This window comes from Oculina patagonica, chromosome 14 (assembly GCF_052425735.1).
Source record: "Oculina patagonica isolate OP01 chromosome 14, crgOcupat, whole genome shotgun sequence".
NCBI lineage: Eukaryota > Metazoa > Cnidaria > Anthozoa > Scleractinia > Oculinidae > Oculina > Oculina patagonica.
The window spans coordinates 22,768,534-22,794,998 of NC_135771.1; the positions used below are offsets into that span (position 1 = coordinate 22,768,534).

General features: G+C 39.4%; 4 protein-coding genes and 1 non-coding gene across 5 annotated transcripts in view; 1 reads left to right on the top strand and 4 right to left on the bottom strand.

Annotated features, from left to right (window-relative positions):
- The window catches only part of LOC144639233 (transient receptor potential cation channel subfamily V member 2-like), a 24,208-nt gene extending 3,580 nt beyond the window's left edge, over nt 1-20,628 (bottom strand). Inside the window, exons 1-10 of the mRNA XM_078498520.1 lie at nt 20,382-20,628; nt 18,841-19,017; nt 17,915-18,198; nt 16,873-16,978; nt 15,870-16,139; nt 12,206-12,279; nt 10,430-10,612; nt 9,208-9,381; nt 7,962-8,108; nt 7,467-7,547 (exon numbers count right to left, since the gene is read on the bottom strand). Coding sequence (XP_078354646.1) covers nt 7,467-7,547; nt 7,962-8,108; nt 9,208-9,381; nt 10,430-10,612; nt 12,206-12,279; nt 15,870-16,139; nt 16,873-16,978; nt 17,915-18,198; nt 18,841-19,017; nt 20,382-20,495 — 1,610 coding nt within the window. The 5' untranslated portion in view covers nt 20,496-20,628. The remainder of the gene's footprint in view (nt 1-7,466; nt 7,548-7,961; nt 8,109-9,207; nt 9,382-10,429; nt 10,613-12,205; nt 12,280-15,869; nt 16,140-16,872; nt 16,979-17,914; nt 18,199-18,840; nt 19,018-20,381) is intronic.
- Nucleotides 1,192-3,675, bottom strand: LOC144638542 (E3 ubiquitin-protein ligase TRIM71-like). Its single transcript, XM_078497734.1, has one exon. The coding sequence runs from the start codon at nt 3,593-3,595 to the stop codon at nt 1,424-1,426; it is 2,172 nt and encodes a 723-aa protein (XP_078353860.1). The 5' UTR covers nt 3,596-3,675; the 3' UTR covers nt 1,192-1,423.
- Nucleotides 13,162-13,234, top strand: Trnat-ugu (transfer RNA threonine (anticodon UGU)). The gene has a single exon. It is a non-coding gene; the product is annotated as a tRNA-Thr (tRNA).
- A 214-nt stretch (nt 20,629-20,842) lies between the features above and the next one.
- On the bottom strand, nt 20,843-24,000 carry LOC144637758 (uncharacterized). Its single transcript, XM_078496835.1, has 2 exons — nt 23,856-24,000; nt 20,843-21,834 (listed from the first exon to the last, which is right to left on the bottom strand). The coding sequence occupies exon 2, from the start codon at nt 21,830-21,832 to the stop codon at nt 21,278-21,280; it is 555 nt and encodes a 184-aa protein (XP_078352961.1). The 5' UTR covers nt 21,833-21,834; nt 23,856-24,000; the 3' UTR covers nt 20,843-21,277.
- A 1,402-nt stretch (nt 24,001-25,402) lies between these two features.
- On the bottom strand, nt 25,403-26,465 carry LOC144637616 (adenosine receptor A2b-like). Its single transcript, XM_078496676.1, has one exon. The coding sequence runs from the start codon at nt 26,324-26,326 to the stop codon at nt 25,403-25,405; it is 924 nt and encodes a 307-aa protein (XP_078352802.1). The 5' UTR covers nt 26,327-26,465.

The following is a 26,465-nucleotide window of genomic DNA, read 5'->3' on the forward strand; positions in this document are numbered from 1 at the left end:
CCTTAGAAAAATAGTTAACGATTTAAAGCAGTTTTAATTGGGTCGTTAAGCCGAAACCAAAGAAGCCATGCATTCTGGCCAATCACAAACTAAGCAGACAGTCCAGTGAACCAGTCAAAACTCGAAGCAAATACACGTAGCTAGCGCGAAGCGCGGGAAAATGTGCGCGAGCGAGTTACGATTAGTTCTGGTTTTTACTTCTGATTAGTTGAGAAAGTGGCGCGCAAAACAAAAGCACTCAATTCCACCGGTGAACGATAGCGACAGCTACAAAAACACCAAATTTGCATTCTTCTTTCACTAACAAATTTCTTCATGTAGCTATCAGACTTAGGATGGGATTGGAACTAGGAGTAAAAGATTCGGATGCAGAAAGTTCAACTTAGGGTTAGGAGGGACTTCATGCACGGCACTGTCAGATGCTTGTCGTGCTTTTTTGAAGTTGTTAACCGTGTTTTAGTACAATATTGGGTGTTGTATTTAAAAAAAAAATACATTAAAACCCCGGTAACACGAACTCGGATAACTCGAAAACCCCGCTAATTCGAACTAAATTTATTTTTCCTTGATCAAAATTTGGATCAAATTTACCCCGACAACTCGAATTCCGGTTCTTGCAACTCGCCACTGTTGCCCATTGCTTAGAGCAACGAACAGATCACGTATTTGACAGCCACTTCCCACTCTTATCATAAGAATGTATGATCGTGTTAGAGTTTCTGACGAAATAAGTTCAATTTGCACTGTACTACTACGTGTGAAACGCACGTAGCAGCGTGAGCGAATGAGAAGCGGCTGTATTCGCAGGCTACTACCAAAACTTGGGTACATTTTCAAGTAAGCTGCAAATGAATAGTGACTAGTTGTTGAGAAATAACACTTGTCTCGGGCGTGGCTTTACGTCCGGTCCCTGTCACTTTTCATTACTAGTCCTAAGAGGTGAAAAACATTCAGCCCGTTTGCCCTTATATTCCCTGGCAGTCACAACAAAGGGGAACATGCGTTGTATCATTCCCTCTCCCACCTCCGGCCCCGCCTCCATCCCTAGATCTGATTCGTCATATTTTTGATATCTCTGCACTGACATTTCAGCTGCACAAATATCTGCAAGTTCTCATTATATCAGGGGGATTACGTTTGGAGAGTTAGAGTTCTACATAAGCGTAAAAAAACAATTGCTTGTTCAAATACTTAAAGTTTATTACATCAAACAAATCAAGTGAAAGTTTACAGAAATTTACAAAAACTGTTGGAATCAAGTGGTACTATTTACAGTAGCATTTGAAAAAGCTCAGGATTGTCGATACAAAACACCTACGTCAGAAAGTACATTATAAGCTGTAAGTAAAAATCGTCGATAAATTATACATCAAATTTCTTTTGTAGACCAGAGCTGCAAGAATAAATGATTCCTTCCAAAAAACTATTTAAAAATTAGTAATTGATGTTTTTCAAAATCAGTGACAACAATACGACCGTCTCTAAGTACTGACACACCTCGAGGGTCTGAAAATACGTCACTTTCAAACATTGTTACAAACATTCCATCTAAAGTAAATACTTGGACCCCGTTATTATCAGTTACTACAAGGTGTCCTGTTTTGTCGATTGCTAGTCCTGAAGGGTAACTGAATTCTCCATTTCCAACACCCGGTCTGCCAATTTCTTTGAGAAACTTTCCTTCACAATCAAAAACGTCAATTGTATGGGTGGCCTGGTTAGAGACGAATATTTTGCTTTCATAGTACAAGCAGTCAGATGGATCAAAATGATTTCTAGTTAGTTTCTTTTGGACATAACCTTCTGCAGAAAGAATATGGACTGCTTCCCGGCTACAGACAATGACATTTACCTTTTCATCTAATGAGAGTCCATGCAAACTTGTATTTTGATTTTCCTCTTCACCTATCTCTTTAATAAAGTCTCCATTTGGATTAAACAGCAGTATCTTATTGTAGGTCGAAACATAAATCCTGCCTGCACTATCAATGCATATTCCTCTTTGATCAGTTAGCAGCTCATGTTCAATAGTTCTGATGAAGTCTCCATTATCATTGAATTCTTGAAGTCGATCATTGCCATAATCAAAAACAATGATCTCATTCTTGTCATTAACAGTGACCCCCCATGGGCCTCTAAGTTCACCAGCACCAGTCCCCTCTCCACCGACAGTTCGCACAAGTTTGTAAGATCGTTTCTTGACGTGAATGGACAAAACATAGCTGATTTCCTCTCCATTTAAACGAACAGTAACTTTATGTTCTCCTTCTCGTTTTGGAATACAAGAAACCTCATAGCTTCCATTATTCCTGTTCACAATTTTCATGTCTCCAGCGAGTGTTCCATCTTCTGTAGAGGCTAACTCCACTACAACACGATCACCAAGAGAATTTGATTGTTTCCCTTCAGCATTGCGAGTGATAAATTTAAATCGTGTTTCCAGTCCAGCGGTTGCTTCATTAAAGCCTTCCACGGAACACTGATTCGCTTTTGAGGCACTATTCTCAAAGCGACCGATTTCTTCATTTTGAAGACTTTCAAATAGAGTTTTGTTTTCTACAAACACAGTCTGGTTAGTTTTCCTTTGACTAGCAGAGGCGATCAATTCTGGTGCCGGAAGTTCTTCCAGTAGCTCTCTGACGAACGTTTTTGCCCTCACTAGCTCCGCTGCCGTGCTGCAGTCAATAAAATGCTTTGCCTGTGACATGGTTTCTTCAATTTTCTTCAGATGCTCGCTGATTTTTCTTTTATCCTTTGTCAAGCGATCTTGTTCTATCTTTGCTTCTCTTTCTACTTCCGTAATCAATATCTGTTCCCGTTGTCGAAGATTTAGGATCAGTGAGTTGACTGCATCTTGTATTTGCCTTTTGACGAATTGTGAACGTTCGTCGATTCCACGAGATTTCTCCTCCAATTCTCGCATGCAGTAAGAAAAAGTTTGTGTTTCCTTTTCTGCAGCTTCCAGTTGAGCGGCCATGTTTTTCTTCGTCGCCCTCGCAGTTACTTCCAAATATTCCATATCGTGTTTACCATGTTCAACTGTCACGCAATTCTGACACACAGGGATTTCACACATTTTGCAATAAAACTTCAGTACTTCTTTCTCGTGTAGCTCCTTCTGACAAAACGCCGGCCGCTTCAGAACCACTTCAAAATCCCTTTCTTGAAAATCTTTCAGCGCAAGAACGCGATGGCGTCTGTTAGGGCGAAGAATGTTGTGCGCATCGAGACAAGAATTACACCAGAACCCCCCGCAGTGAAAACAGTACAATGCTTCTTCGCTCTTCTTCTCGCAGTTTCCACAGGACACTTTTGAGGTGCTGCATTCCTTGATGGCCAAAATATCCAGCAGATTTTTCAAGTAAAAACAGCTTGGCAGAGTTTCCATGGTGCCACTTGCGGGAACAGCGACTTCAATCTGACAGAGAGGACATTTGATCTTGCCATGGTGGGCGCTGGTTCTCGCTATGTTGTTCAGACATTCAAGGCAGAAAATGTGTAAACACGGCAGCTGTTTCGGCTCTCTGTACAACTGCGTGCAGACAGAACAACTTACTTCTTCCTTGAGGTTATGCATCAGGGTAGGAACATCCATTTTAAACGCTCGAGACTTGACTAAAACGTTAAAATACTTTGTCAACGCCAGACACTTCGAATTGATTCACTTTCGAAGTCTCGTGATTTCTCAGAAGCGAAACGTCATAAAAATCTGTTTATTCAAGCTATGAATGGTTTCTTTGTTTCGGTCCGTAACGCGAGGACAAGAGAGTCGGACAAGGGAGCTTTGAATCGCGACGTCAACGACCCCTGATGGGATGACAGCGTTTCAACAGAAGAACTTGAATGTCAATTCTTATGGAGTATACAGCGCTTGTTTCATTAGATTCAGTTTTACTGTTAACCTGATCTGTCGAGTCAGTAAAACACACAGAGGAGAACGTTTATAAATTCGTTCGCAGCCTCCATTTCTCATTTTGTCTGTGTTTGTTTGGGACTTGTCACGCGAGAATTCTGCTGTCACGCGAACATGTAATATCAGTTAACTGTTACCGTTTGTCAAAATACAGATTAACTATGTACAGACGTTAGCATAAATTGATTGTCACTAATCTTAATATCGAGCTTCGCTAATTTATACGACAGTTTTTACAGAGATTCCCGCCATCAAACCGCCATAAAACCCGTACCCGATAGCCAAGGGAGGCGGCGTTGTGTTGAGGGAAAATTGAAATGAAATGTGATCAACTGTCTGGCTATTCCGGCTGTGATTGACTTCTTCGTTTTGGCTCGTCACGCGAGAAGGATGCTTTGAATAGCCGACGGCAACGCCGCCGATTAGTTGAAAACATTTGTTGTTATAAAAGAAATTTTTTTTTTAATGGTGTGGTTGAAATGGATATATTTCAAGTCCTTCTTCTTTCATTTGCCAGAATATTCTTGTCTGACAAATCGTAGTAGTGCCAACTATCAACTATGGATCAATGGAACAAATTTATTGTTTCTCATTTGCTTGTTTGCGGTTTGTCACGCGATAATTCTGGTGTCACGCGAACATACTTCAGTGGAACCTCGATTTAACGAACCTCTATATAGCGAAGTCCTCGATATAACGAACGATATTCTTCGCCCCAGTAATAGTAAAACATATGAAAAAGAACCTCGATATAACGAAACCTCGTTATAGCGAACATATTTTGTCAGTCCCTTGGCCCTTCGTTATATCGAGGTTCCACTGTAGTGTACTTCCGGTGTGTAAAGATCAGTCACCATTCCCTTAACCAGCTTGTCTTTTGATGTTTAAGAACAGAAAAGAAATCAACAAACTAGCGACTTTATAATAAATACACCCAACATTAAGTGATAATCACTTATCTTGAGGACAAGCTTGCAGGGAATCAGAATAAAGGAAATAGCGACTGACCAGTGCCTTTCCGTTGCCAGTGTGGTGATTAACACTTTGCAGCGCGTCCGATCTAAAAAATTCCCTTACAGGAAACTAATTCTTTTTGTAACGCGCAAGTAAATTGCATTTAGTCAAGTGGCGTGAATCGCGAATCGAGATCCATCCAGGTTACAAACTGGAGCAAACAGGAGAAATAAGGGTGGGTGGATGGGGGGTCCATCCCTTGGTCCACCACTGCTACTTTTAGCCAAACAAGACAAAGAGATTTAGTTCTGCCAGGACTTTTTGTCTATTTAATTTAGTGATAAGAAAAGCTGCCAACAGTAATGAAAATATTGGAGGTGGACTGGGGAGCGGGAGCCTAGGAGTATGTGCCGGGGGGAGGGGGGGGGGGTGAGGGAGTTTAACGGTTAGATAAACTCTACGGGAGGCGAGAAAAGTAAGGGTGGCAAGCCAGATTCCTATGGAAGATGGTTGGTAAAGAAAATAAAAAACGCTGCGTAAAAATCTACAACAGAGGAATCACCAAGGCGCGGTAATTACTTAGGAAGTAATTGGAACTAAGAGTAAAAGATGCGCATGCAGGAAGTTTAGCTTACCCAAAGGTGAGCAGGGACTTACACCTAATACCATATTGGGTGTGGCATTTACAGAGTTACTTTGCCTTTTACGGAAAACAAATTTCTGGTTATTGTCTATAATCCGCGATAAGCATAATATAACCCAGCGGCTGACTATCGGCACTACGCGCAATGTGATTGGCTACAAAGGTGACGTCTACCGATTGATGGAGGATCGTAGAGAGGTTTGGGAGCGCGAGTTCAGTTTTTCGCTGACTCAATAAATTATTCTGTGTTTAAAAGACCTACTGAGTTATGCTGAAACAGTTAGACGGCTCATTCTCGGTTTCTATCGAATTTTATAGTTGGTTGGATAAAAGCCATCAGCTTGACTTCTAACTGTTAAATACAAATCAATGAGAAAACTAATGACACTGGCAAATTTTCACAGGACCACCGCTAGTGTCTGCAAAACCTTGGGTACATTTTCAAATGAATGAGAACTAGTTGTCGAGAAATAACACTTGTCACGGGCGTGGCTTTACGTCCGGTCCTTGTCACTTTTCATTATAACTTATCAATAAGGGACGGACCATTAGAAATAACCGGACGGGGGGAGGGGGGGGGGGCAGGGGAGGCAGTCAGTCATCCTAAACACTTGACACTACGAAACACGGAGTTAAATTCCGGTTTTGTAATCTATCTGGGTCGTGTTTAACCGGTTAAATCAAGAAGGAGATAGCTTAAAGATTTAGATTGGTTTCCCAGGTGCGGGAGAAGAAAGGGACAAAGCAGAGAAATGACACTTTTGCGTTCAGCCCATTAGACCAAACTCCGGGAGGACATGAGCAAAACAAACGAATGAAGTCACCTTATTATAATTATAACATTTAATGAAATCACAGTGTTAAAAAATCAACTTGCATTTAATTCAACCACAAATGTTACGCCAGGTATATTAAGACTCTATTAAATACGTTTTTTCCTATAAATTTACTGGCAATAAGGCTAAAGCGCGTTGTAGAAATTAATCGGAGGGTTATAAAATAAACAAAAACTGCAAGCAGTTCAGTTATAACCGTGCGGTTAATGTTTGACCACCTGACCTCTTTCAGTGCTTTGGCTTAAGGCACGGCACTGCACAGTAAAAATCTTTAGAAAAGCAGTCACTTGAGAACCACACAAGTCGTGTTTGCGTTAGTCACCGAGTGTGCGTGACATGAATTTCCTTCACCGCATCATCTCTTGCTTTTTAATCAAAGTCTCTTCGAGATACCGACTTTTTTGCAGGAAGTATGGGTCGAAGGTTTATCCTGTGCATTGTTCTTCGAACTTATCATTACAGTTGCTTTGTAGTTTAGTTTAAGAATTTCCTATCTTCGCGGAGGAAATGCAGCCATATAATTTTGTCAAAAATGGCCACATGGAGCCCAGACAAACTGTTTGTGTATGGCCTGTGCACATTTACATTTTTATAGAGAATGTATGGAATTTACCGAATGGTTTGTAGAATTGCGTAAAATGGTGCAAAACATTAACAAATTTGTGTTGAATAAGGTGTTAAGTTTCCTACCTTTTGTGTAGTGTCGTTCTTTTGTTTGCTTGTTTGTTGTGTACTCAACTGCATGTTGCAAGACGATAACGTGGGTCACAGCAGTAAAATAGGTTAAAATAGAGTGATTTTCACTTGAGTGTCGAAGGTTATTCGCGTTGCTTTCGTTTTGAATTGCTACGCTCAGAACATAGTGATTGGTTTAAAAAAATGACGCCACTAAAACCAATCGTGCCTCGCTCACACACGTTTTCCCGCGCTTCGTGCCGGCTACATGAATTTTACTTCGAGTTTTGATTGGTTCCCTGCATTGTCTCTGTCCTTTGTGATTGGTTTGGGTTTTACGACACTCAATCAAACACTCGCTCTATACTACATGAATTTAAGGTTCTCTAACACTTTAATAGAGAAGTCAGCCTCTAGACATAGAGAAGTACAAAACGTTCTTTACCTGAACTTTGAATAATCTTCTTCGGCAGGTTGCTGTTCAACAAGAGCTCGGACTGCAGCTAACATCAACCAGGCGTAATTACTGCAAACAAGAAAAATATTACTTAATTATTCTTTCTGCCAAAACTGAATGTGACAATATGTGGTGGAAAATCTTATAAACCACCATTAACAATTTCATAAACGGCTTTTAAAGTACGGTGTGAAACATGGTTGCCACAGACATCAGTTTTCAAAGTTCCCTGACTTTTCCTTGATAAACATATAAAATTTTCCTGACCAAATAAATACAAAATATCAGATAACAGTAGCGGCCCCCAGCCTCCGCTTCCAAAGAAAAAAGAAAAAAACCCGCTGAGATCTCATTGACCTGAAATGTTTCTTCCAGCCTTAAATCAACGGTGATATAATTTCAGTTTTCCCTGACGATAGCTGGGAAAGAGAAAGCTAGGAAAAGAAAAACTAGTACCAACTTTAACAAGAAAGAAAATCTTACGTGAACAGTTCTTGCGAGCCTGTAGCTTTCAGAGCCAAAAACATCGCCCCACAGAATCCAATAAACACAACAAGAAACACAACGCTAAAGCGAGTCATGTCTCGGTAGATAATCTTGGCTAGAGTTTTGGTGTACAGACCCGTGGTTCTAAGAAAAAAAAAAGAAGTAAAATAAAGTGCATTAAGGGTAAAAACTGCGTTCGAGCCTACACAGCCTAGTGATCCATCAGGCTGGTGTTTATCGAGGTTTCTTTACATGAAGCGAATAGGAGTATTTCTCCTCCCCCCTGGATAGGATGCTAGTCCGTCGAAGGCTTACAGGCAGGCAGGCTTACTATCGGGTGATACCGCCATCCATGAATAGCCTTCAGTGTTGGAAGGTACGTAAATACACGACAATTTTCGCGATAATTAAATTTCGCAGTTTTCGAAGAGCCGAATATCTGCCGATACCTAATTTTCGCGGTTTTTAGGAGTTACAGTCGAAGCTCTCGTAAGCGGACACCCTCGGGACGCGAAAAAAGTGTCCGTAACTGGAGCTGGCCGCTTACGAGAATGGTTCTTGTAAGCGGCCACTAGAGGTGTAGGGGAAAGATGGCCGCTTATGGGAACTTGCCAAGCTAACAATAACCGGACGGACGGGATGACGACAAAACAAACACTAAAATATGGTTCTGTAATTACTGTAAAATCACTGTGACGAAAGGCGATGTGAATTTGATTTACAAAAACAAGATACAGAGGTAGTTATTACGATTTTCTTTGGGGTGTCCGCTTACGGGAGCTTAAAAACAAAGAAAAAGTGTAAGTCGTAATCTCTGAAAGTGTCCGCGGCCGCTTACGGGAATGTCCGCTTACTAGAATGTAAAAATACAGAGTTTGTATGGGAGTTAAAACGGGGTTTCAGACAAGGCGACCGTAAGTAGAGCTGTCCGCTTACGAGAGTGTCCGTTAAGAGAGCTTCGACTGTAGTTTCAATCAGCCACTGATTTTTTTTCACGACATCAAAACTTCTCAATTGAAAACAAAACTGGCGTTAAACTCGAACATTTGACGTCGCGAAAACTTCGTGTAATGAGGTAGTTTTAGACAAACAGTTACGGGACTAGAATTATGCGCTTAAAACGCAAAAGAACAGCCAGATAAGTTTTTAACTTCAGGTTTCACTCTAAACAACGGCATTGCGGGATTCTGAAATTAAAATAATACGACGTAAAATAATAAAATTCTGCGTTTGACCCTATTACCTCGTTACACAGGAAAATTTGAAGAGGCGGAGAAAGTTAAACAAGTAGCCGAGTCCAGCAAGACTCCATTGAGATTTGACTTCAGCAAAGCGAAGAGGAATGACGAGGAATGTCAAGACAAGGCCCAGCCAATCAAAATAATTGTACGGATCCTTGAAATAGGAACTCCACTCCCTGAAAAGAGAGAAAAAATGCATTAAAAATGTTGTACGATTTTTAGTCTTGGATTTGTGTCACGTGCTGTGTGTAGGGCAGGAACATGCAGGACAACACACGACTGCTGTACACGTGCTTTGTTGACGTCACCCACGTGCATCCGCTTCTGTTGCAAAGCAATATTCTGGATAGATACTGTAAAATAGCAGAGGGACTTGTTCGGTAAAGGCTGGTTCTCATATCATCACCCCGATCGTTTCTGTCGCCTCTGTCACGTCAAAAAGTTTTCTTGCGTTTGGGGTGATTATATGAGCACATAACACAGACGATCGCTAACGTCTGTGGTGATTGGGGCGATCACGATCGCCTGAATCGCCCGTGTTCTATCCTTCTTGCTTCTCTTTCCCTTCTTCGCTGTGTTCTCTTTCCCTTCTTCTCAATATTTGCAAACGATCGATGCGATAGAAACGATCGGGGCGGTCTTAGAACCAGGCTTAACCTGAACTACAGTAATGATTCGATTTAGCGCCTGGGGCGCTCATTTACTTTTGGCACCTCAAGGGAGGGCGCTTATTCGAGACGGAGCGCTTATTCGGGACAGGGCGCTTATGTAATTTTTTGAGAAAAAAACAAAAGTTCAAAACAAAACTTAAATAAATATTAAAATAACTAACAATAACTGAAACTGTAACAGTAACAAATTGTTAAAAGTTCAGTTACTTTTGAAAGAACTATTCCTTTTAGCAGTAAATATATATGTACAGTACGTACGATGTATGTTCACGAGTTTATCTATTCGACGTCGATGACTTCATTTGGGGCAGTTATCCGCAATAGAGGCGCTTATTAGAATAGGGGCGCTTATTAGAATGGGGGCGCTTATTGGAATAGGGGAGCTTATTGACAAAATCACATTCGAAGGGGGGCGCTTATTGGAAGGAGGGCGCTAAATCAAATCATTACGGTAGTCTGAGGAAAAACTACATTTAGATTGCGCGCCGGTATACGGGGCTTCAAACGCGGGATATTTTTTAAAGAAACGGCCATATTACGTTGTATAACTCACCTTTCTGCCTGGTTCACTTCCTCGACAAAGTAAAACATCAGGAAGATGACGGTGAAAATTTCACAGAACAACCGCAGACCATCTGCTTTACCACTGTACTGTGTTGGATTCTCAACAGTTGAGCCATAGATCAGCGCATATGATAACAGTGTTAGAAAAACGATGTAGAAAGACGCTTGAACACTGCAAGTAACGAGAGAAGCAAACGTGTAAGCAGGTGAAAGCAATGTTGAGGCAGAGCAGTTTTCAATTGAGTGTCGCGAAACACAAAAGCAAAGTAATTACTCTGGCCAATCACAAAGGACACAGACAATCCAGTGATCCAATGAAAACGCAAGCAAATATATGTAGCCTGCACGAAGCGCGGGAAAACGTGCGCGAGCGAGAGACGAGGGTTTTACTTCTGATTGGCCGAGAAAGTGGCGCGAGAAGTTTAAACCAATCACTAAGCGTAGTTATGCAAAACCAAAGCAAACGCAAACTACTTTCGACACTCAAGTGAAAACCGCTCAAAAAGCATGCTGCAACAATTTCGCACAACATCTTCAGTTAATGCTACTACACGATGCAACAGTTTGTCCAATAGAGTAAAACAATTCCAATAGAATTGCTTTGTTTCGCTTCACTTCGCTCCGTGATTGGTTTAAAAATCACGCGCCACTTTCTCGACCAATCAGAAGTAAACCCTAAATCAATCATGACTCGTTCACAAACGTTTTTCTGCGCTTCAACACAAGTTACACGTATTTGTTTCGAGTTTTGATTGGTTTACTGGATTATCTGCGTCCTTTCTGATTGGCCAGAGTGATAACTTTGGTTTTGGTTTTACGACACTCAAGTGGTTTTACGACATTCGAGCGAAAATCGCTCTACTGCTGACGAGGCAACCGTACTGAGTTCTGATGCTTATCGCTGGGGACACGTTGAAAACTGAGTCGCTTAACATTGCTGAGGAAGAAAAGGATTCTACTTCTGTAGCTTTGCGCAATTCTGAACAGACTTGCGTTGGCTGGCCAAACGGACTCGCAAGTGCACGCAAGTTGTCAAAAAAGCCATTTCAATGCTACTGCACGCGCTTCAATTTAGTACTTGAAGTAAACATCAAGACTTGCGTACAGACTTGCGTTGGGTGGCGAAACGATGAAAAACTTGCGTTGACTTGCGTGCAAATTTGATCTCGACCATAGTGAACGCAGTCATTGCAAGTCAACACAAGTGTCCTAACGGAGACGCAAGTGGACGCAAGTTGAAAACTTGCGTCTACTTGCGTCTCCGTTTGGCCAGGCCTTAAGAGCCGTAAAGGGACTATGTTGCGGTCAAGTTTAGTCTATTTTATAAGGATTCGCCAAATACTTGCTAGGAAACCGCTTAATGGAAACAAAGAAATTACTTCCCAGGATCTAAATGGCAATACCAATTCTTCATTAAAAAAATATATGTCTCCCCGGCATTATCATCAAAAATTGCAAACAAAGGAGATTAACTTTGAAAACTCTTCAGCCTAACAGTTTCTTTAATCTTCTTCAATTTTTGAAATGTTTCTTCACGGTTTTAAGTGTTGCTTTTTTTTTTTTTTTTTTTTTTTTTACATTTCATTCAAACTACACAACACGGATACCGGTATTGCAAAGGAAAAATCGGCTAGATCGGTTGCAACAGAAATAGACATAGCCATAGTTTATTTAACCACGAAGAGCTTAGGAGCCAAAGTTCGTTGAAACGCTCTCGAGGCATTTTTTACTTCGAGAAATAGTAAAGAAAAAAAAAAACACTTACCAAAACCACCAATGACCAAACGTACTCCACTTTCTTGTAACCAACATTCGTACAACAGGGTGCTGAATCGCTTCCTGCCAAAAAAAATTGAAACACAAATGTCATAACTGTAATATTGTTTGTAATATTGTGATTATTAAGAAAAGATTCACAGTACAGGGATTTTTGAACAAATATACAGCATGATCCCACCCCCGCCCATACAACAGGGTGCTGAATCGCTTCTTGCCACGATGTTACGATGTTAACGATGTTACGATGAAGCTACTTTCAGTTGAAACTCGTAGGTTTTTAATGAGAAATTTTGAGCACATTTTTCTGGCAACATTTCACGTCCACACGTAGTATTTACAACGAACTACTTAGCGGGAACAATTTTCAAATCGGGATACTGATGATAATTTGCTAACAGACGCAGACTCTTTTTTCAAAAAACTACATGCATTCAGTTTGTTTTAGGTCGAAAAAGGCAAACAAGAATCGCTTCTCCAGGACTTGGTAGTGGATTTTTGATTTGAAAAATGCGGGCAACTTTTACGTTCACGAATAAAGAAAATTTAAAACCAATCTGTGATTCATTTTTGCTTGAATTTCAAATGAAGACTAGTCATTTAGCCTTCAGAAACAATCTGAGGGAACTGATTAAGCAGTGTATTTTATTTCGTCGAAATAATGATTCGCTTCGTAAAGTTCTCCTAGTCAAAACACAATGTTGCAGGGCTTCTCTGTCATTTTGAAAAAGAAAGCGAACATTGCGGTAAATTTCCCTTCAAATTTCATAGACGGAGATTTCACACAAAACAATGCATATTAACACCCAACTCAAAATTAACTTATCAATCACCATGGTTCTAAAAGTGTCTTGACAAAAATGCACGTAACCTAACAACAATTCTGGCCAGGTTGGCACGAATCACATGTATTTTAACTTAAAAGAAAACTCTCTCGTCAAGCAGGCCTCCGTAGCTCAGGGGTTAGAGCACTGGTCTTGTAAACCAGGGGTCAAGAGTTCAAATCTCTTCGGGGGCTGCGAATTTCTTTTCTTTCTTTTTTTAACTTTTTGATTGTTTTGAAATCGTCTTACTCAGTATTGACGTCGCCTAAGCTGATAAGTGAATGAAATTTTAATTTAAAAAAAAGAGTAAAAAAGGAAAGGAAACTGGTTATAACAATAAAACAGTAATTCAGGGCAGGAAATTTATAAAAAAAGATAGTTCAAAGCGAAAAGTTTATATCAATTCTCTGTTGATCTGCTGGTATTCAATTTTTATTAGTAAAACCTCGCGTCGTGTTATAATATCGGAAATCCGCAAATCGCATTCGTTCTCCTGTTGCTTTCTTTCCGCTGATAAAAACACGATCTTGTGGCAAATGTGCGCATTTTTAAGGGCCAATTTTTATTGATTTGTGGCCCACAAGAACATAAAATTGTAAGTTTTGGCCTGCTATTCTTAAGAGTTCTCCTTAAACACTGCTAAAACAGTTAGACTACTCGCCCTCGTTTTCAATGAGCCATAGTCAACTCGGCTGCGCCTCAATGACTCTTCGCTCATTGAAAACTCGGGCTTGTAGTCAAAAACTCGGGATTGAAGATTACACTGTATTTGTCAGATATCCTTTTCTGCCTTCATAATGATTAAAGCTTGTCTCTACTCTCAAACCGTTATAGAAAGATATATAAAAAGGTACATCTGGGGTGGAACAGTAAACATTATGATTTAAACTTTTTCTTAAGTCAACAGTCCTCCGTAATAGGGGTATTATTTGACAAAACATGATATATCCAGGATATCATACATAATTTTTTCCAAGTTCACCAGTGAAAGATTTGCACAAATAACACACCTAAAAAAAATATTTCTTTTTAATAAAAACTTCATTCAGTTGTTTTCCTTAAATTAACTAATGTATCTGAAAAGTACCACTTTTATAAATTAGCTATTTTACAAAAATTCTGATAAATATATAAGCTAATATTCTTTCTTTGGCCATTTTAACATGTTGGATCATGATAATTTATACAACTATACAATACTTTTTGCTACATTTGCTTTATTACATATTGGTTTTTCTTGCACTGACAAGCACGTTCCACCGAAAGTTGTAGACAAATATTTCAGCGTTAAAAATTATGTCCTCCACTGCAGGCTCCACTATCCTTGCTTGTTCTTCGCCGTTACTTGAAGATGAAATCTTTCTTTAATGTTGTTAATAAAGCGTTGAAACATTGTTCCCTAGGAACCACACACAGACATATACACAATTCAACATTACAGCTAACCAACCCTTATTTTAATCTCTGATATGAACATCAAATTAATTCTCCTTGCTGGTGCCCAAAAGTGTCTTTAATACTTGTGCCAGCTTGGAGAATTCTAAACAATAATCAGACAATGATCCAAGCTGCAGCCGAGTTGACTTTAGTTCATAGAAAACTTGGATTCCTTGTCTTTGTATATTGATGCTCTAAAAGATTGCAGCCCACAACTTACAATTTTATGTAACTATAACCAGAAACCATGAACAATTTTCCCTTTAAGAGTATTAACGAGCGTGCGATCGTGTTCATGTGAAAGTATGCCCAATGGAAATAAACAAATGAATCCCTAAATTGTACAAGTCTGGGAATTGTGCTTTTGGTTGTGGCTTAAAATAGACCCCTTGAAGGTTTGTTTTGCCATAGTCTTATAAGTGTTCTCTCAACCAGCCCCATTTTCTTGGGTGTGTACCTGTAGGTATTTCAATACCCCACGATTTTGGTATTTATTTTGCTTGTACTGTTATCAATTTTAACCCTTAATATGCTGAAATTATTCCAAAAAAACACTTTTTTTAAACGTTAATGGATTTTCTTGGCTCTACGGTCCTTGATTTCTCTAAACTTTGCTAGAAATTCACTTTCCGAGACATTTTTGATGAGATTTCAATGTGAAAATGTACAATATTTTACTTGGGCGCATGCGCATAAGCCAAAAATGTAGATTTTTTTTGGCTGAACCATTGCAATTTTTTTTTCCTTGCTCCTTTCCTTTTCGTTTTTCTCTGCATTCTTATTCTCTCTATCTTTTACTCTGTGTACCCCTTCTACTGGCCTGAAAAGTTTCGATATTAATCAATGGAAAACCCTGGAAAGGAGACCTTGATCAAGTATGGGTATATTTGTCTGTTTTAGCACCAATTTTACAGCAAAAACTGATGACGGTTTTTTCGATTACTGTAGCTCTGTCGGAATGCAGTCAATATTCAAGATGGACAGTCCTGTGGAAAGATCTAGTATCCAACCTCTATAAGTTGCACATCGCAAAAATCTCCTGATGTGTAAATTGGTGACGTCATAAGTGGTTAAATGGCCATTCCTCCAAATTCCGAAAAAATCCGGGTTTAGCATGTTATGGGTTAAGCTTAAATAGCCTGCAAGTAGGCTCAACATTTGGTCACATCCATTAATTGCAAAGCTGCAAGCACGAGTCGGAAAGTGACACAAGCTGACGGGGAGTCACTCACTGGTTCCCTGCCAGCTCACATCACTCGCCTACTTGATCTTGGGGCTTAAACACCCATGGGTGTGTTCAAAAGATAAGCTTCCTCCCAGGCCAAAAAGAAAATAGAAGGTCTTTACATGTAAATGTCAGCCTTCATTTTTTAAACTAAACGTTTCATGTACCTTATCATCACTCTCTGCAATACACCGAAGGCATGACATAGACTTGGGATTGAACATTTCATTTATAGTTTTGTCGTCAATCTTTGGCTCTCTCCCTTGCTCATCAGCTTCTAGTATGTGATAGAAGAAGTCGTAGTTCATTGGATCATCTGGGACACTGCTCCAGGCCCGCTCAATGCGATCACTGTTCTCTCCTAGTTCCTTTGTCTTCTCTGGCAGGTACGGCCAGTGAGGGTTGACCAAACGATCAAGTACAGCTACCACAGTTTTCTATTAGACAGAAAAACATGATGCAATGATTTTTTTATTATCATGTTTAAAATCTGTATCACTATTCTTATATCAGTTACTAAATACTTAAAATTAATATTGCTGACAGTAGTTCATTGTTATCATTGGCAACATATCTAGTGCTTACATTTTTTTATGATTATGCCTGCTGGGTTTGCTAATATTGATAAAGTTAGTAATAGTAATCATAATAATTTTTCTTGGACAATTCTGTACAAGGAGGGGGGGGGGGGGAAGGGGAAATGAGGTTAACCCTATGTGAAGCACCAAACCAATAAAACATTAGGCCACTGACCATGACACCAGGAACTCCATGCCCTACTCTTTGCGATAAGTGTGTGGGTTCTTTAACATCCCCAGCTGAAGTTAACTTGTAACAGAGATCAGAGTAGCTGATACTTCCAAACAGCAGTATCCACCACACGATTGTGCAGGCTCATTGTACTTTGCCTCTGTACTAACGTGTACGAGACTGGAGGTCTCCGAAGCATTTGGTTCAGAGTTTTAGCAGTTTTCAGCAGAGCTTAAGGTAGTTTGTGATTCCATTCAATGCTCTAATTTTTGGCACACTTATGCGCAACGTGTATTAACCCCTCTTTAATTTAATTCTTAGTAACTGTCCCACTAGACTCAATTTATATCACTCTCTCAAGTCCAGTCAGGAGTGCAGGCTCATTTCCCAAACAATAGGTAATCATGCCTAATGTCTCACCTTCATATCAAGTTTGTTTGTTACAGGATTCCTATGAGTGATGAATTCCCCAAATCTAAACTTGGCTTTCTTCAAATCATCATTGTACAAGAAGAGCTCATGGACCCTGTGTGATAAACATAAACAATAAATTATTAATGGAATTACAATATTAAATAACAGCTACCATTCGTCACAAATTATTGTTCCAAAAAGGGAACAATTTTTGAAGAGCAAGACTTAAACAGATAATGTTGAAGGATAGTACTGTACATAATTTTGTCTTAAATGCATGTTCACCCCAAAACGGGGCTGCAAATATTAGTCTGTCATCAGACATTGGCTGTCCAAAATTTGCTCATGTCTGACAAAATCCCAAGTGTGGTTGGACATAATGTCTGAACAATTTTTTGATCAAAAATCATTTTACAGCAATGATGAATAAAAACCTGTACGACAATAATTTTGTTTAATCCAACCAAGATGGTGTCTTAGTAGGACATACATATCCTTTCAAGTGAAAAAAATTATTTGCCCTGCAAAAGGAGAAGGGGACTTATGGGAAAATACATGTATATGGAAAAAATATAAAACCCAAATAAGCCACATCAGGCATTTCTTAGTTTAACATACCCCAGGGGGGTACTCCGGCTTGTAAGTGACGGGGATGATCGAAGGTTTTTTTTGGGTTTGAATCTTTCGATTCGGGGACTTTTTGGGGTTGGAAAATTTGGCAAGTATTTTTTTGGGTGACTTGATTAAAATAGGGGGCCTTGGCGTATTTATGGTATGATGAATAAACACACATCGTTCAATTTTTTATGATTTTCTTTGTGTTATATTATTGCCCCTCCTGGCAATTTAGGGGTAATTTGACAAGGGATTTTTTGGGGGGTTATTTTTGGTCCAGGGATTTTTTTGGGTAATGTCAGAAGACTAAGGGATTTTATTTTGGGGTCCTGAGTTTTGCCTCCATTCGATCATCCCCGTCATTTACAGGCCGAAGTACCCCCCCTGGGACACATACATTATGTAAACCTCATGGACTATTGTATCTACCCACCAGTCATGTTTCATCTGTGATATAAGATATGCCGCTGTTTCATCCTTGTATGACATGAGAGCCTTTTCAACTGGCAAATATCCCCGTTCATAATCGCCCACCACTTCAGTTTCCAGGTATACAAGTGTGGGGTATTTTTCAACAAGCAGTTTAGTCACATGGAGAAAATTCTGTTCAGCTGCCAGGTGAAGCAGTGTTGGGCGAGCTGGATTTTCCTCCACACGGAAATACTTATACTCCTCATCAGTGTCTTTTTCTAACATTATTTCTGTGAAACGACTAATCTGCAAAAAACAATAAACATTAATAAAATCTACTTTCCTGACGTACGATAAAAGGTATGCATTAGAACCTTGCGGCCCATCAGGCCATCCCTTACCCTGGGTTTCCATAGCATGAAGCGACTAGGAGTATTTCACTCCCCCCTGGATGGGATACTAGTCCATCGCTCGGTTTACCCCTCACGATCAAATTTGCTGGTACCCATTTATACACCTGGGTGGAGAGGCACTGTGAGGGTGAAGTGCCTTGCCTAAGAACACAACACAGTGCCCAGCCTGGGCTTGAACCCAGGTCTACCACTCGATCCGGAGTCCAAACACTGACCACTAGGCCACCACACCACCCACAGCATAATTATGGGAGCAGGGGTGGCGCAGTGGTGAGAGCGCTCGCCTCCCACCAATGTGGCCCGGGTTCGATTCCGGCCCAGTGCCATTAATATGTGGGTTGAGTTTGTTGTTGGTTCTCATCCTTGCTCCGAGGGTTTTTCTCCGGGTTCTCCAGTTTTCCTCCCTCCACAAAAACCAACACTCCAAATTCCATTTCGATCTTCGATGCACGTACACGTCTCAACGAGCTCTAAGCTCAAGCTCTTCGTTGTTACGTGGGTAAATAAATTACATTTACATTTACATTTTACATACCAGGTACTCTAAACTGGCGACCAGATCTGGCTTGTCTTTATACTTCTCACTCACTGGCCAATCACGTATAATCACCAGAAGACTGTCTTTACCATATTTTGCAATCAGCCTTTCAGTCCGAACTTCATCCATTGCTCTGTTCCATGATATTTCATTGCTACTAAACTTTTCTTGTACCTTAAAGTCACCAAACCAATCATTAAAAAAAATATGTTCAGGGGATTAACTTGTGGTGTCTGTACAATTTAAGGGGTGTCATATGGTAAAAGCGAGACTTTGCGAGAGGACGAGACACCTTTTTAGCCTTGCAAAAGAAATCGAGGACCTGAGAAGGCGTCAAAGAAACTATGAGACTATGAGACCCCTGAAATTTGGCTAAAATTTTGTGAGACACATTTTTTTAAAGACCATTCACCACCCCTAATTTACATGCATAATACTTCAAGCCTTGCCCTTAATGATCATAAGGCTAAAATATATTTTGCTACAATAAGGACGTGTTATCAGAAACCCTTTTAGGTTGGCATACACGGGGTACTAGTCCCTGCGACTTGTCACAAATACAGTACACAGGAAAGGGATCAGACACAGTTTAAATCTGTGGGACTAGCCCAAGGGACTAAAATGTGGTCACTGTGACTACATGTTTTGATGAAAATGAGTAGCTCACACATAGGGACTTGGTCTTGGGACTACGTCACAGGGATAATATAGTCCCTGTGACTAGTCCCCTTGTGTGTGCCGACTTTTACACTCGACTACTATGAGACTGAGAGAGCTATAGAAAATGTGCATGAACACAAAGTATACGTCAGAGTTATCGTCGTTATCATGCTCTGAAGCCCTTACCACTGGAGCAAATGGATTGCCTAGACTGCAAAATAGTGGAAAATGTTTCAACAAAGTGACATGCCCACAGGGAGACTAGAGGGGCTTGGGCACTCTTGGATTTGACTGATACAGAAATATTTCCACGTGATCAAGCTATTTGACAGAAATAAACATTTTAACTCAAATATCAATAGGAGGGTTCTTGTGCTTTAGCTGAGATACAGCAATATAATTACTGATCCTTTGTTATGTAAGCTCATATTGTTCAATGAAATGATGTTCACACAATAGTGACTCAAATGTTCTCTTTCAAATCTTTGGTAAAAACTACATATCAAACTAAGACTTGAATAAGGATAAAAATAAATAAATGAGTAGGCGAACCACAGGACATATTTTAGAGTGCCTGAGAATATAATGGTACATAAAATTATCTTGAAATCAAATTATTCTAGAACACAGAAATAATGTGATGGACAGATATTCGAGTTGTAAATGTTTTGAAATAAAACACGACCTTTAATCATTAACATGAATAAACTAAACGTTGCCTAACTCAGATGCTTCAGTGTAGCATAAAGTATAAACGAGCAGGTGATTTAAATGCCGAAGGAAACAATTAAAAAGTCATGTTTTGTAAATCAAAACAAACTGCGAGACAAGTGTGGTCAAAGGGCTCAGCTTTGTATTGTTGACAACAAAAATCTCACCTTCAACCAAAACTTCTCGTTAAACGGTTCTTCCAAATCGTGCGCTTGATTGTCACCTTTAGATTTCTTTTCTTCCATTTGGACGGCTGTGTACTTGTTATCTCTTTTCGCCATCCTGTGGTAAGCTAAGTTTATAGCAGATCGCGACGAAATTCCGGAATTCAGTCAGCCATCACGCTCTCCACTCCCAGAAACACACGCTACACGCTTGATCAAACCTTCGCTCTGTGATTGGTTACAATCACCGTGACCGGAAACAGTATTGACTTCCGGTAAATATAACGTTTGAAACCGAATAAGGAAGGTATGACAATTATCGCCTAAAATCCGCTGAAATAAACTTGCACAAGTACTTTTACACCCAAATAAGTGAAAATACCCGTAGCTTATAAGTAGCAAAAGATTAAAAAAAAATACTTATATAGAAGAAAATTAAAAGAAAACACCTTTGAAAACCGTGGTTGAAATGTACGTTAAAAGATTTATTACAAACTTAGCTACAAACATGGAAATTTAACAAACTTGGCCTAAGTTTTTATAAACACTTGAATATATAGAAGTAAAATTTTACAGCTCGAAGAATGTTTGTCAAAGAAGCAAACAACTTACCAACGCTTAAAATTAACATAATATCTGCTAGCTAGAATTTAACTGTTCAAAATTACTTCATATTGCGAACTATGTTAATTCAAACATGTTCGAATTCGTTTATATGCATTCGTTTTTACATAAAACCGTTCAAAAATTAAAGCTCTAACCAACACCCTCTTACAAATAAGGGCGTTTTAAGTTCAGTCAGATAACATATAGTCTTTTACGAGTAATGTTCCGCAAATTTAAGAAAATACAGTACTTACAAAACATCCCTCACTGATTTCAAATTTTTTCAGTTCTGTTTATTGTGTCCCTTTTATTGCTGCGACCAAAGCATTCATCTTTTCCGATCGCTCAAAATCTTGCGGTCTAAGCTTCGCCACGTCCGAAAAACCAAAGTGGAAATCTCTCGCGTCGGAGGAACCCCTTTGTAAACCTTTCGGAGGCCATTCAGATGCAAGACTCTCACCAAACGAAATGCTGAAAACTTTTCCGTGAAGATGGCCATTTTCGTCGGCCAATCGATTATCCTGCACAATTTTTTCAAGCTGCGCGATGGCTTCCGATGTTAGGCAAATCAAGACGACGTTATTCAATTCTTCAAGCCAAGGAAGCCCTTTCAGCAAATCATCTTTTCCTTCGGCGATGTTTACAACATTTGTGACACGAATGCTGCCATGTGCGGCTGTTGTGAGAGCATCACGAAAATTCCTTACTACTTTTAGCTGCTCATCTGTGGATTTGTGAAGAAGGAGGATTTTCTTTGTATCACTCAGGGTATTTCCTCGCGAAGATGGTACAATAGGTTGAGAACCCGTCTTTTGTTGATGTTTTTTCTTTGTCTCAGCGTTACCCATTTCTAAAATTCCCAAGCAGAAAGAAAACCATTAAAATTCTGAATGTAGTCTTGCTCGTGTAAGAAACGTTTTAGCTTCTATAACGACAACACTTTTATGCTAGCAATGTAAACGACATCTCATTATGTATAATAATATGCAAAAATGACCAAAAACGACGCGCAATTGATTATCTGACGGTAAAAAGGCAAAATAATCATTAAACACCTGTTTTCATGCATGAATTAAAAATGCAAATTTTCATCTTCATCTCCAAGTAATCGAAACTTTAAAAATGTTCAGAAAACTGTTTCGTATATAGCACAGATTAAAACCGAAACATATTTTCCCGCATTAGCGGTATGAGGAACTTCCGAAAACAGAAAGGAAAAATATGAGGAACTTTTGCAAACAGAAGGAAATTCGTATAACTGAGACAAGGCGGGATAGCGTGACATAAGACCTCACATAAAAGGAAATTGATGAAAAGGAAAAAGTTTCTACCAAAATGTAACTACAGCTATATTTGTATTTATAATGCAATGTCACGTTTTTGTGAACCTGGTTACATATCGAAAATATTAATATTTAAATCAAAAGCGTTGTCTGGTATTCTGATCGACAAGCTTTAAAAAATAATCAGATTTTTTCATATTTGGCACAAAGTAAAACCGAAACCTTTTGGGGGGTACAATTGCGACACATAAATCGTAGAGTGGAATCCTAGTGATTTTTCGAACCTCGGAAACGAAAATCTGTTCGAGAAATCGGGAGTTTAAGAAATCCTGGGGTAAAATCGTAATATTCTACCTAGGTAGAGAAACGAATTTTGTTTCGAGTTATCCAGAGGTTCGAGAATCCGGGATTTCATAAATTTTGTATGTAGTCAAGCCACAGGAGTCAAGTGAAAGCGATTAATATTTTCGCAAGACCGTCGCCGAATTTCTAGCTATTTTCAAACGATTTAAAATGTAGACCTTCAATCCTTCAAATATCTGTGTTAAACGATGTGCATTTCAGACTTGATCTTCTCAAAACGTTTTCATATCGATCGAAGAGATAATGAAATTGTTGTAGTCGCACTTCGTGCTCCATACATGAGGAATGGAATGATGTTATGCGCGCGTGCATGATTTTTAAATTGTCACACCTCACTCAAGTCTATGACATATTTTGTTTAAAACTGCCAAACTGTACGGAACTTTCATCAACCGATCAGCCAAATAGTTGATTTAATGCAATAAAACTGAAAAACGCGAAATAGAAAGTTTTCGGAAAGCTACTGTTCATTAAATATGGCGCGCGCGCGCGTGAGATAATTTTGTCATGCAACATACGAAACCAAAACTGTGACTTTCAAACTACGATTATTCCCTGGGGTAACCGCAAAAATCACGCAATATCATAACCAAAGCATACAAATGATTGAATTTAGACCTTAAACTCGAAAAAAGTGCATTAAATAATGAGAAATCTGTCTAAATGTGGTCATTTGTTGTTTACTTACAGGCAATATAGAGAAACGTGCGTTTCCTCCCTTTTAGCCCATGTTTTAAGCAAGCGTATTCTGAGAAAGCGTGACCCTTCAGGACATTCTTAGAAGTGACTCTAATTTATGTTTCTGTTGATGTTATATAATCACAGATCGGACAATTTTGCCGAGATGAGCATAACCTAAACTTGAAAAAGTTTACCTTAGGCGAAAGATTGTGGTACTGGAAATGATTTGGACGCGGTTGCCAAATTTAGTAAGAGAAATACAACTTGACCATTTAAATGACACAATGGGAGTAATCAATTTACATAATATCATACTCGAGGTTCTATTACATCGCAGAAATCTTTATAAAACACCATTCACGTTGATCAGTTGACGGAACTGGGGTAAAAACGCTTTGAAAACCATTCAAATGCGACTGAAATTCACAAGATTTCTAAAGAACCCAACAAAATGCGCTTTCGCTTCTCGCATGCAAATTTGCTAAATCACACCAAATACCGTAAACAAAACTACCAAAAGACACATTACAAGAATCTTACTTACTAAATGGCGATGCAAGCGACACAGATGTAGTGCTTAGAAGCCCTCCTTGCACAAGGCGCACTTGGGAATGCGAATCAACAGGGACAAACAACGAAAACGGCGAGTTTAGTGAAAGATGCTTGCTTGTGCCGTAAAGGAATGTTAGGTATTGATATGGGTTATTAATATCTTTGACACGTCACACGCATTTTATTAAACCTGAGACGGAGAAGCAGCGTGACCATGGTCAGCGGCCTAGTGAACGTTGCGTTACAGCGCCAGCGCGGGAACGGTTTTTACCCCTCAATCACAACTTGTTTTTGCTTTCTTTTACAATTGCTGGCAACTGTATGTTTTTTAAAACGCTCACAGATTTTAAAACAATAGAGGTTTGCTCTCTCCTAATTTTAAAACAGCTTTTTTTTCCCTGCTATTGAGAACTACCCGATGCCCGTGTGTGACTGCTAATAAGGGTGTGGTCACAGTCAGTTGCCCTTTAAAAGAACGATATGATTACAATTTATTTTCCTTTATTTAGAACAAAGTGCAATTAATTAGAGGTAAAGGTTACTTTAGCCGTGTTTTCCACCTTTGTCATTAACTTATAAAATGTGAGAAATAGGTGAAATAACACTAGTACTATTGATGTTGAAGCACCTTTAAGTCCAGTGTTCAATGGATAGTTTAGTGTTGCATTTTTTTCACTTAAGAACTTCTTCGGCAAGAGTTTATTTTTTAGAAACTCCCTTTTTTTTACACCATAAGATTTTCACAAAATTATCTAATCATCAACTTCCCCCCCACCCCCCCCCCCCCCCCTCGCCCCCAACAATTTTTCGTGAACACTTACTTGGCGATTTGCGACCAAGGGAAAAGCCCTGGGAACGAGGTTGGAGTTTTTCACTTAGAATATTCACGGGAGATTTTTCTCTCACTAAATTCCGATTGTGGCTGTTTAACAATAACCCCTGTAAAGTTGAGATAAATTAGATACCGCGTCTCTGAAATGATCAAGTTTTACCCGCCACGCGCCGCAGTGAATACCACTTGGCTACCTTTGAAATCGCTTTGGGTATATTAACAATCGCTTTGTATATCTGTGCCATCTGCTGGATAAAATGGCTTAAGTCTTTAAAAGAGCTACGTCATGGGGATTTCGCAGATATTTGTCTAAACTGTTCTGAAATTAGTGGTATAGGCAACTTAATCCATGAAAAATTGTCCTTGAACAACGATCTTAATTTGTGGATAGAAATCAAACTTCGGCTATAAAACTTCGGAAACAGCTTCAGTTTAGCCTCAATTTTTCAAGTTACAATCCATTTCCACCCTAGCCATCTGCAGCCGAAAGACGCTTTTTAACAGTTCCAGTGCTCTAATATAGCAATTTTCAATACAAATGGATTATTATTTTTAGGTTTTCTACGACACAGTTCCTACGACAATTCCTACCAATGTTTGCATTTCATATACAGTATCTGTTACAATCCGTAAAAAAGCCCCTTTAATATGATATATTTATTTATAGCTGGCCCATTTCTGAGACGTCTGGATGCCAATAGTCGGTGCTACTGATCTCTCTGGCAAGAGATGTCCCGTAGTATCTCCACAATAGCGTGTCGAATGTGCCTCATCTTCAAGCAGTAAATAACAGGATTCAAAGATGAATTAGCATATAAAAGAGTACTTGAGAAAAGCAAAAGCCTCTTCAAAGCGATTGTCGGGCCGTAGATTTTATAGGCGGCCATGCAGGCAAAATAAGGTAAATTACAAGCCAAAAACATCAAATATATGTAAAATATGCCAACTGCAGATTTAACGAGAGTAGCAAAATTCGCCATTTCGCCAATCTGTGCTGTTTCTTGTACTTGAAGTGCTTGAATCTGATTATTGTGCTGTTTTACGACTACATAAATTCTGCTGTACACCACTGTCGTAAGAAGTAGACAAAAAACTCCGCCGGTAGATATAACTACGGATACTTTATCAGGTTGAACCCAGAACATTGTTAAAGAAATAGATGTACTAAACACCCAAATTGAGGTCACCACAGCAACAACAAGCTTGTGAGTCACAAGTTCCTGATATCTGAGATGAAGATGAATAGCTAAGAATCTGTCGACACTTATAGCCGTTACACCGAGGAATGAAGCGATAGCAACGCAAGACTTTGTGACCAGAAAAACGTTATACGTTATACAGCTAGGATTGTCGTGTTGTAGCCAGTTGACCAAAAGCGAGATGTAAAATGGGTGGACAAGCAAACCAACTCCAACGTCAGAAATAGCAAGACTCAGAAGCAATGTTTTTAATGTCTTTGGCAAAGATGGAGTTTTTCTTATCGCTTGGATTGTTACAATGTTTAACATGATGGCGGAATAACACAGAAAGCTGTTGAAAACACAATTAACGACGTAGGTCGACAGAAGATCCTCAACTTCGGATTTTTTGGGATAGTACTGTAGCAGTACTTCACACGAAGGCTTCTTCATAATTTTCGCGATACAAAAGTCGCCACGACTGATATAAGGTAGCTCTCTTCTGAATTCGGCGCCGGGCCAACTGCCTTCCTTAAATAACGGGCCGATTCTCCAACGAATACATTCAAAACTTGCTCGTAAGATATTTTGT

Coding starts and splice junctions, on each gene's coding strand:
- LOC144637616 (XM_078496676.1), bottom strand. CDS start 26,326: ATGAAGAAGCCTTCGTGTGAAGTACTGCTACAGTACTATCCCAAAAAA.
- LOC144638542 (XM_078497734.1), bottom strand. CDS start 3,595: ATGGATGTTCCTACCCTGATGCATAACCTCAAGGAAGAAGTAAGTTGT.
- LOC144637758 (XM_078496835.1), bottom strand. CDS start 21,832: ATGGGTAACGCTGAGACAAAGAAAAAACATCAACAAAAGACGGGTTCT.